The 15,103-nt window shown below is 35.9% G+C and overlaps 1 protein-coding gene across 2 annotated transcripts in view; it reads left to right on the top strand.

Annotated features, from left to right (window-relative positions):
* The first annotated feature begins 248 nt into the window (after positions 1–248).
* The window catches only part of PERP (p53 apoptosis effector related to PMP22), a 33,217-nt gene continuing 18,362 nt past the window's right edge, over positions 249–15,103 (top strand). Inside the window, exon 1 of one of the 2 annotated variants that reach the window (XM_074187682.1) lies at positions 249–585. In XM_074187682.1, the coding sequence (XP_074043783.1) occupies positions 366–585 (220 nt within the window). In that variant the 5' untranslated portion in view covers positions 249–365. Of the gene's footprint in view, positions 586–13,565; positions 14,056–15,103 lie in introns of those variants that run through there. The other variant, XM_074187683.1, reaches the window with a different exon arrangement.

The raw sequence follows: 15,103 nt of genomic DNA, 5'->3' as shown, positions 1-15,103 counted from the left end.
GGGTTAAATTGCTGTTCTCCTCAGTCCCATGGGTGTAATCTGAACCCTACCTAGTTTATTAGCATGAACGCCGAACCAGATTTGTTTATGGACTGATACCCAGCCTATCCCTACCTCCGGGGCAGTTCTGGACCCTCCGGCATCCAGCTCCTGTTCATCTAAAAGATAGGGATCTAGGTGGAGCTACCACATTGCTGACTACAAAATATTTTCCCCTAGCTTTTGCCAAGATTCTCTTTAAACGCTTCCCCTCTCTCTTGATAACTTCAGTTGTGTTCAGGACTCTCAGCTGTCCACATCTCCGCTCTCCCAGATCTTGGGCTGCTTCTCTCCTTTGGTACCCAGCTCCTTGGATAATCGGAACGATGTTTCGCTGTGGCCTGGACTGTGAGCGATGCCGATGGATCCTGCCCCTGCTTCTGTTCTTCGCCATCGTCTTTGATATCATAGCTCTAACTGGCAGAGGCTGGCTAGAGTCGGAGAACAAATCCCAGACATCCTCTCTCTGGTGGAAATGCCCCAACGAGGTGGGCCCCAGCGGCACTGGCTCCTTTGAAGAAGACTGTGAGACCCTTATGCACTATGGTGAGTGTTTATGGATGTGGCTGGGGAGACTGAGGAAAGGACTAGCTCTTGTTTCACGTAGAACCAAAAGATGAAACTCCCCAAATGTTTATTTTCCATTGGAAACGGAGACAAAGTCCCTCACCATCACCCTCATCTTCCCCAGGGATTTTTATAAAATGCTATGTTGTCCTTTTTATTTCCCCTTCTTAAAATTCTGTAGCCTGCCACTCTCATTCTAAAAAAGTTATCTTTTGTTCTTAATGAACTTTTGAAATATTTGATAACTCTATCTCATTATAACTGGTTTCTTCTGTAATCCCCATGGAGTTAGAAGTATTCTGAGGAAACATTTGGATTGGCCCATGACAAAAAAGTTTAAAAAAAAGGAAAAACTCTGCTCTAGTTCCAAAGTAAGGAGAACATTAGCAGATCTAAGTTTGGGAGTTTAGATTCCAACCACTGCTTCCCCAGCTCTAGTCGGGAGGATGCTGTTTGTCAAAGCTATTAGTTATATATCACTTCTAATGATGGTGCTGTTGCTGCTGCTACTACTACTACTACTACTGTTGAGGAGTGGAAAGAAGTTAATTGGAAATGTGCATTGAACATTTTCCTGGAGGGTTTCTAAATTTTTTTTAATGCATTATTGGGGCGATGATGCATGAAGTATCACTTAATTAATATATATGTCGTTGAACCAATACTGCCCCTTCAATACTATTCATTTCAATTTGAAATTCATGATGAGAAGTAATGCTTCCAAAAACAAAGTTTTTCTCCTCTTACACCTAGGCTCTCTCCTCCTCCCTTTTCTTATTAAAAATACTTTTTTTTAAAAAAGGGGAAAATCTCACATTGATCTAGTTTTAATAGATTCCTTTGTGATTTGCTAGGTAAAATCATGTTAACTTTTGTTTTAATGAAGGTTTTCCTAATTGAACTGTTCAGGGGAACAAATGATTTGTATTTCAACCTACCTCAGAATAGCAACTTCTTCAGATCAGAAATGACTTTTTTCCCTTTTTGTCTTTGTATCCCTTGAAGTCTTCCACAAAATTATCATTCAGTAAATTCTTATTTATTTGAATGAAATGTAGAAAATAATGTAAATAAATTCTCAGAGAGTAGATATTAGAATCTTTTTATTCTGACAAAGTGGAACTCAAAATTGCCACACTTTTTGATTAGAGAGATATAAAGTTGGGAGGGGCATTGGAAGTTATTCAGCGAATTAATGATTTTTTTGTTACAATTTTATATATATATGTTTAATGTATGACATTTAATATATAATTTATTTTAATTATATAACTATAATGATCAAGAGATTCTAGAAATAAGACAAATGAGAAATTGTATTTCCCTTCCTTTTCTGTGCTATTGGTCAATAAATGGGTATTTATTTAAGATATTGTATTGTAAGGATATTAAGAATTGTATCAGGATACAAAGACAGAAGATTCTAAGTGGGGAAAGATCACAAGTTCATATACAAAGGAGGCAAATTAATACTGGGAGATTAGGTGATAGCAGTTGGGGAGAATCAGAAAAATCCTAATGTAGATGGTGTCACTTGAACTATCTTGAAAGAAAGCAGAGATTTCTAAGAGTTCTGGAGATGGGAAAGAAAGGCCATTCCCAGTCTGAGGGACAATGAGTAAAAAGGTACAGAGACAATATATAATAATAATAATAATAAAACTGGAAAGGGAGGGTTGGATCCTGCTGTGAAAAGCTTCAAACACCAATAGAGGCGTTGATATCTGAACCTGAAATTAAAGAGGAGTCGCTGAAGTTTAGTCAATGGGGAGTGACATGGTCAGACCTGTACTTTAAAAGGTTTGGTGACTGTGATAAAAAAATAGATTGGAGGGGGGAAGATACTTGAATCAGAGAAACCAATTGGGAGATTATTATAATAGTCCATGAGTGTGATAACAAATTGGTTGTTGCCTGTGTTGAGAAAAGGAACAGATGAGGCATAGGTAGAGCAATGGATAAAGCACCAGCCCTGGAGTCAAGAGGACCTGAGTTCAAATTTGATTCAGACACTTGATACTTAGAAGCTGTGTAACCTTGGGAAAGTCACTTAACCCCATTGACTTGCCAAAAAAAAAGAGAAAAGAAACAGATGCAAGAGATATAGATGACAAAATTTGACAACCAATCAAATCATATGCCTTGATTACAATGGAGGAAGGTAATAAGCATTTGTCAATTAATCAATATTTATCTAATGCCTATGGTTTGTTAGACACTGCTAAGCACTCTACAAATATTAATTTATTTAATCCTCAAAACAACCCTGTAAAGTAGGTAATCAATTGAGGTAAAAGAACCAGAGGTAAGAGCTCACAGATAGTGAGTGTCTGAGTCTGAACTTGAACTTACATCTTCTTGACTCCATGCTCAGAATGCTATATATAACACCAGCAGGCCCCCTCAATTATTAGTTATATAAAGTGAATGAAGAATGGAAGATAATACTGAAGCTGAAAACCTGAGTAGCTAGAAGAATAATGATTCCAAACAGAAATAGGGAAATTTAGTAGCAGCATGTATTTGGGAGAAAAGTTTTGTTTGAGTTATATTGATACCTTCAGAACACTTGAGTGTAAGACATTAGATATAAATTCCAGAGCTGAGTTTAGAACCCCGGTTATCTGACTTCAAAAACAATGCCTTTTCCAGAATATCACATTACAATGTTCCTTTGGTTTTTAATTTTTATTTAAGGTAATAGGGTTATGGGACCTGCCCAAGGTCACACAGCTAGGCAATTATTAAGTATATGAGGTCAGACTTGAACTCAGGTCCTCCTGACTCCAGGGCCAGTGCTCTATCCACTGTGTCACCTAGCTGCCTCCACATTACAATGTTGGATGTAAATCACAATGATCTTGATTTAGCTTCAACCTATTAGAATTTAGTAAGCATTTATGTTATATGTCAGGCAATAAAGATACAAAAGATACAAAGACTAACATGAAATAGTCCCTTTCTTCAAAGGAACTTATATGCCAAACATAACTTTACTTGAACTATGATCTTATTGATTTAATATTTCTAGCCATGGATGTCACTTGTAAACCATCCTCACTTGTCCATGTTCTCCCCCAAATTTACTAGGGTGAGTTGACATTGGAAGCCTCTTTTGCTTTCTCCAGTCATTACTTCTCCAGAAATATGTCTATTTGTTGGTCACTGGACAGATATCTCACATTTAGAGTACCAAAGTCAAACTAAAATTTGTTTATTATCAAAAAGCTATTAATTGGGGTGGCTAGGTGGCATAGTGGATAAAGCACCGGTTTTGGAGTCAGGAGTACCTGGGTTCAAATCCAGTCTCAGACACTTAATAATTACCTAGCTGTGTGGCCTTGGGCAAGCCACTTAACCCCATTTGCCTTGCAAAAAACCTAAAAAAACAAAGCTATTTATTGATTTTAAAAAAAGTCCCTCAATGTTAGCCATTCTCCACTGTTGGTACTGAAGTTTCTTGAGCAGGAAGCTATGAGATATGATCTATACTTGAGCTATATCTAGCTATATCACTTTATTAGCCCTGCAGAGAATGAATTGTAGAGGAGACACTGACAATGAAAAGCCAGTTAGGAGACTTCTATAAAAACCTAGGTGAGTGATAAGAAAACCCTAAGCTAGGATGGTGGCAAATGAGCTAAATTGTGGATATAGAATCAACAAGACTTGGATATCAATTGAATGTGAAGGGTGAAGGAAAGCAAAGAATCAAGGATGATGTCAAGGTTGCTAACTTATATGACAGGAGACATAGGGATCCTTTCAACAGAAATAAAGAAGTTTGAAAAGGATTTGAGATCAGGGAAAGATAATGAGTTCTGTGCTGAATACATTAGATTTGAGATGCTTGCAGAATGTCAGTTTCATTTATAAATATTCTTGCGATATTCTTGCTTGGCTAGCATTTGTGCCAAAAATTTCTGTGGGCTCGTTTTTTTCCTTTCCTGTTTGTGATTTTCATAATCCTCCTATGTAATGTAAAGGAAATGAGCATGTCCTCTTAAATGATGTATTTTGCCTTTGGCTACCATGGCACTCTATATAGAAAACATCAAGGAAGAATGATACCAAATTTATTTACATGGCTGGCACAGCACCTACCATCATAAAAGAAAAATGAACAAAAAGACAAGAACAATAAGACAACAATAGTAGACTACTTTAATGTTCCCTTTGGAAAGTTTGCTAATTCTAACAGAAAAATTTAAAAGGGAAAATGTGGAACCAAATGATTGGAGAATATAGAGCTAAAAGATTTATGACATCTTCTGAATGAGAATATTTTTTAAAATACTTATTTTTCAGTACTAATTGGTAAATTTATGAAATTAGACTATACAGGAAAATTATAACTAAAAAGAATTAACAAATTTTTACAGACTTTAATACTGCAAAACAGTAATTAATAAAAGAAACATAGACAAAAGATTCAGAAATAAATGGAGAATTAATAGTGAGTGGGCCAAGTAACAAATTGGAAAAAATTGCTACTATCTTCATAAAATGATAATGATCAGATTATCCACCAAAATTTCTGGTTGCATCTAAATCTCAGACATAAAATCATATCTCCATGAATATGCATTAACAAGATGGCAAAAGATGAATCAACAGACTATGCTGCTAAAAAAAACTAGAAAACAAACTAAAAATCAGCACAAAAGAGGAGAAAAAGATAAATGGGAAACCAAAAAGATTACAGAATTATTGACTAAAACTAAATGCTAGTTATTTGAAAAGTCAGTTAAAATCAATAATTTAATTAGAGTTTAATTTAGTTTTAGAAAACTAATTTAATTAGAAAGAAGAATGCATTCCTCAATATATAAATGATGAAAGAATATGAACAAATAATTCTTAATATTGGAAACAAACTATCAGCAATGATATTAAAAATGCTCCAAATCACTGAAAATAACAAAAGTACTAATTAAAATAAGTTTAATAAATTAAAATAAATTCAATAGAATGGAAAAGGTAACAAAAAAAGGAAAATAAAAGTCAATAAACTGTATACTCTGATCCATCAAAAGAACCCAGATGTAGAAAAATAATTAAAGCAGCACTTTTTTTGTTATCAAATAATGAATATTTATTAAACTACTACTGTGCTAAGCTTTGATAATACAAAAAGAAGTCTCTGTTCTAAAGGACTTTACAATTTTATTGCAAAAGAACTATTGATACCATAACATTTGGGAGCCTTTTCTCAACTTCTTCAACTTTTGATACTGCCCACTTCTATTTTGGGATTTTTAGGTCTAATTTCTCTTGTTTTACTTCCTACCTATTTAAACAATTCTTCTCAGCATTCTTTGCTGTTTTACCCTATCACACTCACTGTGAATATAAACCAAGCTGTCTTCCCTCTATAGACTCTCACTTGGCAGCCTAATTAGCTAATGGTTAAACCCATCTTTTCTATTGATAGTTTCTAAATCTGTATGCTGAGCTCTAGTCTCTCTCCTGAACTTCATTCATGTATCACCACCTATTTTATTTTTATTTCCTTCTAGTTTTCTCTATTTTATTATATATTTTTTCAATTAATAAACATTTTTCTCTTTTTTTTCCCTCTGCTTCCCCAATTAAAAAAAAAATGATTCCTGGGTGGCTAGGTGGTGCAGTGGATAAAGCACCAGCCCTGGAGTCAGGAGTACCTGGGTTCAAATCTGGTCTCAGACACTTAATAATTACCTAGCTGTGTGGCCTTGGGCAAGCCACTTAACCCCATTTGCCTTGAAAAAACCTAAAAACAAACAAAAAAACATGATTCCTTCTGGCACATATTATAATCAAGCATAATATATTTGCATTTGGCCATACACAAAAATACAACTCTCAATTTACATTTTAAGTCTATTAACTCTCTGTTAAGATGTTAGTCAGTTTATCGATAATATTTATTAAGTATCTACTACTTGCCAGACACTGTGCTAAGTGATGGATTAGCATTTGTGCCTATCCTCAAGGAGCTAACAATTCAATGGGGGGAAGACAACATGTAAACAACAATGAGGGATATACAGGATAAATATGAAATAAACAGGTGAAGAAAGGTAATAAAATTAAGAGAAATATGTAAGGACTTCTGTAGCAGGTGGGATTTTAACTGGGATTTGAAGAAAGCTAGGAAAATCAGGAGGTGGATAAGAGGAGTGTATTCCATGCATAAATGGAGTGTCCTATTCATGGACTAGCAAAAAGAACTAGTCACTGAAAATCAAGGAGTATGTGTATGGGTGAAGAAAAAGGGAGATATATAAGTTATAAGAAGACTGCAAAGGTGTGTGAGTGTGTTGGTTATGAGGAATTTTGAATGTTAAGCAAAGAAATTTGCATTTAATTCTGGAAGTGATAGGGAACCCCTACAATTTATTGAGTAGGAGTAACATGATTGAACCTGTTTTAGGAAAATCATGTTGGCAACTGTGTGGAAGATAGACTATGTGGAAGAAAGGCTTGTGATGAGTAAACCAACCAGCATGCTATTGCAATAGACCGGTATGAAGAAATGAGAAACTGCATGAGAATGGTGGCAGTAGCAAGATGAGAGATATTACATAGGTAAAATTGATGGACATTGGTAGCAGATTGGATATGAGAGGGAAGAGAGAGAAGGAAGATAAGAGGTAGCTTTTGAGTCTAGATACCTGGGTGGGTAGCGATGCCTCAGTAGTAATAGGATATTTTAGAAGTGGAGAGGGTTTGAAGGGAAAGATTGAGTTCAGTTTTCAACATGATGATTTCAAGATGTCTATTGGACATCCAGTTAGAGATGTCTGAAAGACAGTTGATACAAGACTGGAGGAAGCAGAAAGGTTAGAGTAGGACAGTTAGGTCTGAAAATCAACTGTAGAGAGATAGCAATTAAATCTATGGGAAGTGATGAGATCATCAAGAGCAAGAAGAGTAAAAGGACCCAGGAGAGATTCCTGTGGGATACTCATGATTAGTAGGCATGACCTGGATAAAGATCTACCAAAGGAGGCTGAGAAAAAGTAGACTGATAAAGGTAAGAAGAAAACTAGGAGAGAGTAATGCGATAATCATGTTCCCAGGAATTGTTGTTGGATATTTCATTTATCAGTGTTCTTAAGTTTTTCAAATTTGTCTTTATTGTGTTTTTGTTGTATGAACTATTCTTTCTTTGCACACTTAAATTTGCATCATTTCCCAGTCTTTTCCATTTTTCTCTGAAGCTATTCTTTTGTCATTTCTTATGGCACAGTAGTATTGCACCATGTTCCCATACTTTATTTAGCCTTACTTTAACTGATAGATACCAGTTTTTATGACTACAAAACAAACAACAAATAAACAAAAAACCCTATTATAAATATCTTCATACATATGAGTCTTTTCCCATGTTATTTAAGCTTTTTACATTATGTGTAGACCTAGTCGCAATATGGCCAGTTTAGTAACTTTTGGAGCCTCTTTCCAATATTGCTAGAATGGCTAGACTATTGTATATTTCAAACTGGTTGTCCCACAGTTATCTTGAACTCACTATGTCCAAAACTAAGCTCATTTTCTTTCCCCAAAACATAAAACTTGGAATTTTAAATTGGTCTAACCATATTGAAATATAATTTGGACATTTGCCCAGAGGTCTATAAAACTGTTCATTCCCTTTAACCCAGAATTACCGCACTAGGTCTGTATATCAAAGAGATCAAAGAAGAGAGTAAGGGGTCTATTTGTACAAAACTATTTATAGCAACTCTTTTGTGATGGCAAAAAATTGAACATCTAGGGGTATGTCCATCAACTGGGGGATATGTAATTATGGTGGAATACTACTGTGCTATTAAAAAAATGATGAGCAGGATGATTTCAGAAAAACCTGGAAAGTCTTAAATGAAATGATTCAAAATGGAGTGAGCAGAATTAGGAGAACATTGTACATAATATCAGCAATACTGTAGAGATGATCAACCGATGATGATCAACTGAAGGACTTAGCTAGTCTGATCAAGACAATAATCCAAGACAGTTTCAAAGGACCAGGATGAAAATGCTACCTCCAAGGAGAGAATTGATGAACTCTTGAATGCAGATTGAAGTGTACTTTTTTCATTTACTTTTATTTTTCTCGTTATGTGTATGTGTGTGTGTGTGTGTGTGTGTGTGTGTTCTTTTGTAACATGACTAATATAAAAACAATAGATGGGAGAGGAGCAGGAGGAAGGGAAAGAATTTGAACCTCAAAAATTGTTTTAAATGGATGTTAAATTGTTTTAAATGTAATTGAAAAATGAAATAAATTAAAAAATTAAATATCATTTAACATCAAACCCATTTCATTTCCAATTTTACTGTTTACACTAATATACCACCACTCATTAAAACCCTCAGTATTTGCAAACCTCAGTGTATTCCTTATCTCTTCATTTTCCCTAACTCTGAATATTCAACTGGTAGCCTCCCCTTGTTTCTGCCTCTGCAATATCTCCTACTGTTGTTCCCTTGATTCTATTCTGATAGTTCAGAACTTCATCATCTCTTGCCTGTGCTGCTGTAGCAGCAGACCTAGTAGTGATCTAATTGGGCTATCTTCCTCTAGTCTCTCCTCTTTTCAATCAGTCCTCCAGCTGCTGAATGAAATTTCCAAGGCACTGATCAAGTCACTCACTATTCCATGAATTCCAAGTGCTCTCTATTACCAACAGGGTTAAATTTAATTTCCTCAGCTTGACTTTTAAAGACCTTGATAACCTGGCTCCAGCTCCCTTTTACATCATATTATATATTATTCCCCTTTGTATACTTGAAGTTCCAGCCAAATAGGCTTCATACTGTTCCTTACATACAATGTTTTAGTTCCACAAATGTCCCCTCTGCCTAGAATGCCTCCCCACTTCACTCCTGATTTTTGGAATCCATTATTTCCTTCAAAACTCTGCTCAAGCATTATCTTTCATTTAAAGCCTTTCCTGATCTCATAAACTGCTAGTGTCCTCTTCTCTCTCCCCCCCCAAAAAAAATTTATCTTGTATTTATTAATATTCTCATCTATGGACATATTGCCTCCCTCAAAAACCCAAAAACATATGATTGAAGATAGGAATTAAGTGGATCTGATTCATTTTTCTCCTTGTATCCCAAGCACCTGGCATAGTAACTAGTACATAATATGTTTTTAATAAAATGCTTATTGAGGGGCAGCTAGGTGGCATGGTGGATAGAGCAAAAGCCCTGGAGTCAGGAGTACCTGAGTTCAAATACAGTCTCAGACACTTAATAATTACTTAGCTGTGTGACCTTGGGCAAGTCACTTAACCCCTTGCAAAAGACCAAAAAATGAAATTAAATTAAATGTTGATTGATCACAGCAATCCTTTGGCCAACTCTGCAACTTGTACTAGATAGAGTCCAGTGCACAAGACAGGGATATACAAAACAGAGGAGCAAAAAGCACAGGTGTTCAGCAAATTTAATCACAAAGGTAGCTTAGAATCACATTATTACTGCAGGGAAGAGTTGCTTTCCCCTCTTTTGTTTGAAAATAATCAACTATTGTGGTATATGCTAGTGATGGAATGTACTATAAGAAATGATCAGTAGTGGATTTCAGAAAAATCTGGAAAGACTTATATGGACTAATGCAAAGTGAAGAGAGCAGAACCAGAAATATTTTATACATAGTAACAGCAATATTATGCAATGATCAAAAGTGAATGACTTAGCTATTTTCAGCAATACAGTGATTCAAGACAATTTCAAAGGACTCATGATAAAAAAAAATTAAGTCTAAGACCTAATGGAATCTGAATGCAGATTGAAGCATACTATTTTTCACTTTATGTTATTTTTGGTGTTTTTTTTCCCCTTAGGATCCGAGCCCCTTAACATAACTAATAGGGTAATATATTTTGCATGATTGAACATGTTTAACCTGTATCAAATTACTCTCTCAGGCAGGAGGAGAGGAGAGGAAAGGAGAGAGAAAATTTGGAACTCCACATTTTTAAATGAATGTTAAAAATTGCCTTACATGTAACTGGGGAAAAATAAACTTTTTTTTTAAAAAAAGAAATAATCAACTATACACCCACAATAAATGACCTAGTTTAGCAAGAATAGCTAAGAAACTTGTGCTTTCTCTCTCTCTGTGTGTGTGTGTGTGTGTGTGTGTGTGTAGCACTTGGTTAGTTGCAGAGGATCAGATATGGGAGCAAAGGAAGACCATGAACAACAAGATGATATTTTTGCCAGTAATAGCCAAGGTAGCTTCTGATAAGGGAAGGAAGGCAAAGGTTGGTGTTCTTGTTAGGATTATTTGCATCAGCTTCAGTTTTTTAGTTCTTAGAGATCAACTATTCTACTTCTCTATTATGCCAGTTGCATAGTTGAAAGAAGAGAGCTTTCCATTGAAGGTTAAGTTGGTCAAAAGATTTGGTCTATAGAATCCTATTGTGGTTTAGAAAAGAAAGATGAATGAATCCAAAGAACTGTAACATCCAGATGGGGCAAGTCCTGAAGTTTGGGACAGACCTCTTTGAAGCTAAGAGGCATTGTTCATTAAGATTTTGGAAATAAGGATAAAAAGAATGTATTTTGTATTCAAAATGACCAAACTAAGAGGATTTATGAATGAAGTGCCTACCTAACTCTATATACTCTTTGTCAATTCTCAGGATAGTGAACTACATTTCTATTCAGACAGATCCACTGCTATGGAACTCAAAATGAGTTAATATCAAGGCTTATAGACAGATTAAGAATTTTAGGCAAGAGGAATACAGGGAAAGTATATTAAATATCCTGGAACTAAAGATGAACATCAGAATTAACTATAAGATTCTTTGTAAATTTTAAAGATATTCATTTTTAAAAAATTGACTGTACTTTATTCTTATCTGTTTTGTTTTGTTTTTGTTTTCCCAGACTTGTAATCTTATTAATATTATGAATGTCCAGTGAGGAAACTAATCTTCCAATGCAACTCAGCATTTACTCTGCAATTTAGAATGCTCTGGGATATCAAGAGAATAAGTTTATGACTCAAGTCACAGTCAGTATATCTCAGAGATGGGATAACAATTTATTCCTGACTATGAAGTCAACTTTCCATCCAATACACCAGTGGTTCTAAGTCTTAGGGGTCTCTGATACTTTTCAGGGGGTCTGTGAGGACACAGCTTTTCATAATAAGTCATGTTATTTTAATTTCTAGCAGTATATATCAATAAATTTAACCACTATATGGTAGTTCAAGTGCCTTTCACATTCCCCTGCAGTGCTTAAGAATAAACCCCCTTCAATCTAGAGCACAAAATAATTCATTCTTAAAAGCAATAACCCATCACACCTATTATGTTGTTCCAAGAGATAAAGTCACTTTTATGGAACTTCTGAATAGCTATTTCACATTCACTTTAGATTCTTCTATAGAAAGGCAACTCACAAAATCCAGATCTTTGGAGGGTAGCTATGTATGACTCTTCAGTTCCTTCAGATTTGGAATGATCTTCCTGGGTTTCTAGCTTTCCTTTTGAGAATCAGTTAAAGAAAGGAAGCACCTCCCATTGGGCAACTCACACTCAGCAATTCCTGGGGTTTTGAACTCATTGGATCATCTCCAAGGTTGGAAATATCTGTTCCTCATGATTGCTGTTTGGTGACTTGAGACTGGTCAAAGAACAGTACAAAACTGAAGAGGCATCCAGGGCCTAGAGATCTATTCTTGGACTCCCCTAGGCAACACATCTCTTTGCCCTTGATGCTGGGAGTGGAAGATAAATTCTTTCCTGACACTTTCTAGAAATCTAAGGGAAAGTTATTGCTAAATCTATCTAGAGATGGTGGCTCCAAAAGGGAGGGTGGAGACATCTGAGGCTCTTTCTGGCTCAGTAACCAATTATCTAGCATAACATTTTCCATCATAAGGACCAATCTAGAATTGGTACATTTTCTCATTTTCTACATCTTCCACAGCAAGAAGCAAAACTTCAGAGACATTTCATACCCAGTTCCATTCCACACTTTGAAATGTATTTTTGAAAATAAATCTAGTCATTTTATTTTTTTAAATACATACCTTTTATTTTAAACCACTTGCATTTTCTCTCAGGGAAGCAAACATATATATATATATATATATATATATATTACTTATAAATTTTATATAAATTATATAAATTTATGAATTTATATAAATCTCCCTTTTAAATTATAGCTGCTTATCAAGGCAGTTACAGAATTAGAAAAGGAGAAGAAAGCAAATAACTGAACTTTTCCTTGGCAGAAGATTCTGAAGTATAGAGAATCTTAGAAAATCAGGAGGCATGATGGTAGTTTACTAACCAAAGAGGACACCTGAATTTGAGACCTTGATTTTCTTTTATGAGAGGAGAGTTGGGTTTTCTATATAGCTGGAGACCTGATTCTGCCTTGGATCTCTAATTTTGGGTATTTCATCTGATGTTTCACAAATGGAGCTAAATCCGATCTCCTTTATTTCTACTTATGCCATTGAAATGAAATTTCAAGATAGATGAGGATGTAAAAATAGCTTTTGAATTTGGTAGAAGGGTGATCCAAGGTCACAGATTAAAAGTAACCATTTAAAGAGAGAAGAATTGATACCGAGGGACCTATTTCCATGAATAAAGTCCCAAACTAAGAAAAATAAGACCTTTAAGTCTAACTACAGCTTCAGAAATGCAAAGAAACACCAGCTATGATTGGATTGCTCCCTGGTTCTCAGATGTACTTTTCCGGAAATACAGGCATTTTTTTTTTACCTTTTCATAAAAATCATTTCTACTTTAACTAACAATTCTCCTTTTTGTGCTTTTGGAGTCCTAGAAGATCTTTTCTTTCTACTGAAGAATATCCCAGAGCCTTCCTCATCTGTGTTCCTACATTGCCACCTGTCTGCATGAATGTGAAGACACAGGTTTAGTTCCTGATTTTACTGTGGAAAGGATTAAATCATGGTCTCCTTCACCGTGTAATTTGAACCTTGCTTGACTTTAGCCTATCCCTGTCTGAGAGCTCACCTCTGGATGTGCATATTTTTCTTAGTCATTAGGAATCTAGGTGGAGCTTCCTAGTTGCTGACCACAAAGCCTTTTATGCATACACTTTCCTCCTTAAATACTTCCCCCTTTTCCTAAAGTAGTCAGTCCTGCCAGAACTCCCAGCTGCCCACTTCTCTCTCCTTTCTGGAATCCTGTCCTTTCCTCCTTCGGCCTCAGCTCCCTGGAGCGTCCAGCACAATGTTGCGCTGTGGCCTGGCCTGTGACCGTTGTCGGTGGATCCTACCCCTGCTTCTGCTCAGTGCCATTGTCTTTGACATCATTGCCCTCGCTGGAAATGGCTGGCTGGAGGCTGAGGATGGCTCTCAGACTTCATCCCTCTGGTGGAAATGTCCAGGGGACAATGAGAATGGGGGCACTGGTGCCTATGAAGAGTGCGGAAGCCTTATGGACTATGGTGAGTGGGTAGGAGCTGGGGAAGGCAAGACCCCTGTTCTGGTGAATAGCCCTTGATTCAAAGGAGACACAGATTCAACTCCAAGAATTTTCCCTTTCTCCTTTTTTCTCCGTCTTAAAAATGTTTTCTCTGGTCCAGTTCTCACAAGTATAATTTTAGCAGGTCCTTCAGTAATTTAAAAAGTGAGATCATGTTGGCTCTTGTTTTAAGGAATGCATTGAATTCTTTGTTTGCAAGTGAGTTAGTTTGTTCAGAGGAACCTCGGTTTTTCTGACCTGTCTTTGTATCCACTGATTAAATAGCAAATTCTTTAAAACTGCTGTTTGTTTCTTTTGTTAGGAAATGGAATTCAAATATTATGTAAAGCAGTTTTTGACTACAGTGGTGACTAGAAGTTCAGTGATGGCAGATGATGGGTCATAGATTTAGAGTCGGAAGGAAACTTTGAGGTGAACAGATCAGAGCTTGGGGCGTGGCAGAGTTTGGAAGTCATCTAAAGGTTTGACTGAAGTTGAGAGAACTTATGTAATTTGCACAAGGTCATACTGGTTACAGGTTTCAAAGTCAGAAAATCAGAAAATCATCCCAGTGCAATATATCCTGACTCCTCTTTCCTGGTGTACAATGTGATTTCTACATACAAGTGTTTCAGTGCTGAAATGGAACTAGTATCTCATCTCTAGTTTATACAGATCACAATGAATGCTAACTTGATTGCAGTAACAAAAGAAGAAACACCTGTGTGGTTCCAAGTCATTCACTTTACCAATTTTAATTACACCATATGTGCCAAGGATTTATAAGATGATACTGTTACTTTGTCAGGGGAGAAGCAATCTCAGTGCTTTTTATTGTTCATTTGTTTCAGTCATGTCTGACTTTCATGACTTCATTTGGGGTTTTATTGGCAATGATACTGGAGTGGTTTTCTATGTCTTTTTCTAGTTCCTATGACAGAGGAGGAAAGTGGGGCAAAAAGCATTAAATGACTTGTCCAGGGTCTCACAGCTAATAAATATGTACGGCCACATTTGAACTCAGGAAGATG

Source organism: Macrotis lagotis, chromosome 5 (assembly GCF_037893015.1).
Source record: "Macrotis lagotis isolate mMagLag1 chromosome 5, bilby.v1.9.chrom.fasta, whole genome shotgun sequence".
NCBI classification, from domain to species: Eukaryota; Metazoa; Chordata; class Mammalia; order Peramelemorphia; family Peramelidae; genus Macrotis; species Macrotis lagotis.
This window is presented reverse-complemented; position numbering and strand designations above follow the sequence as displayed.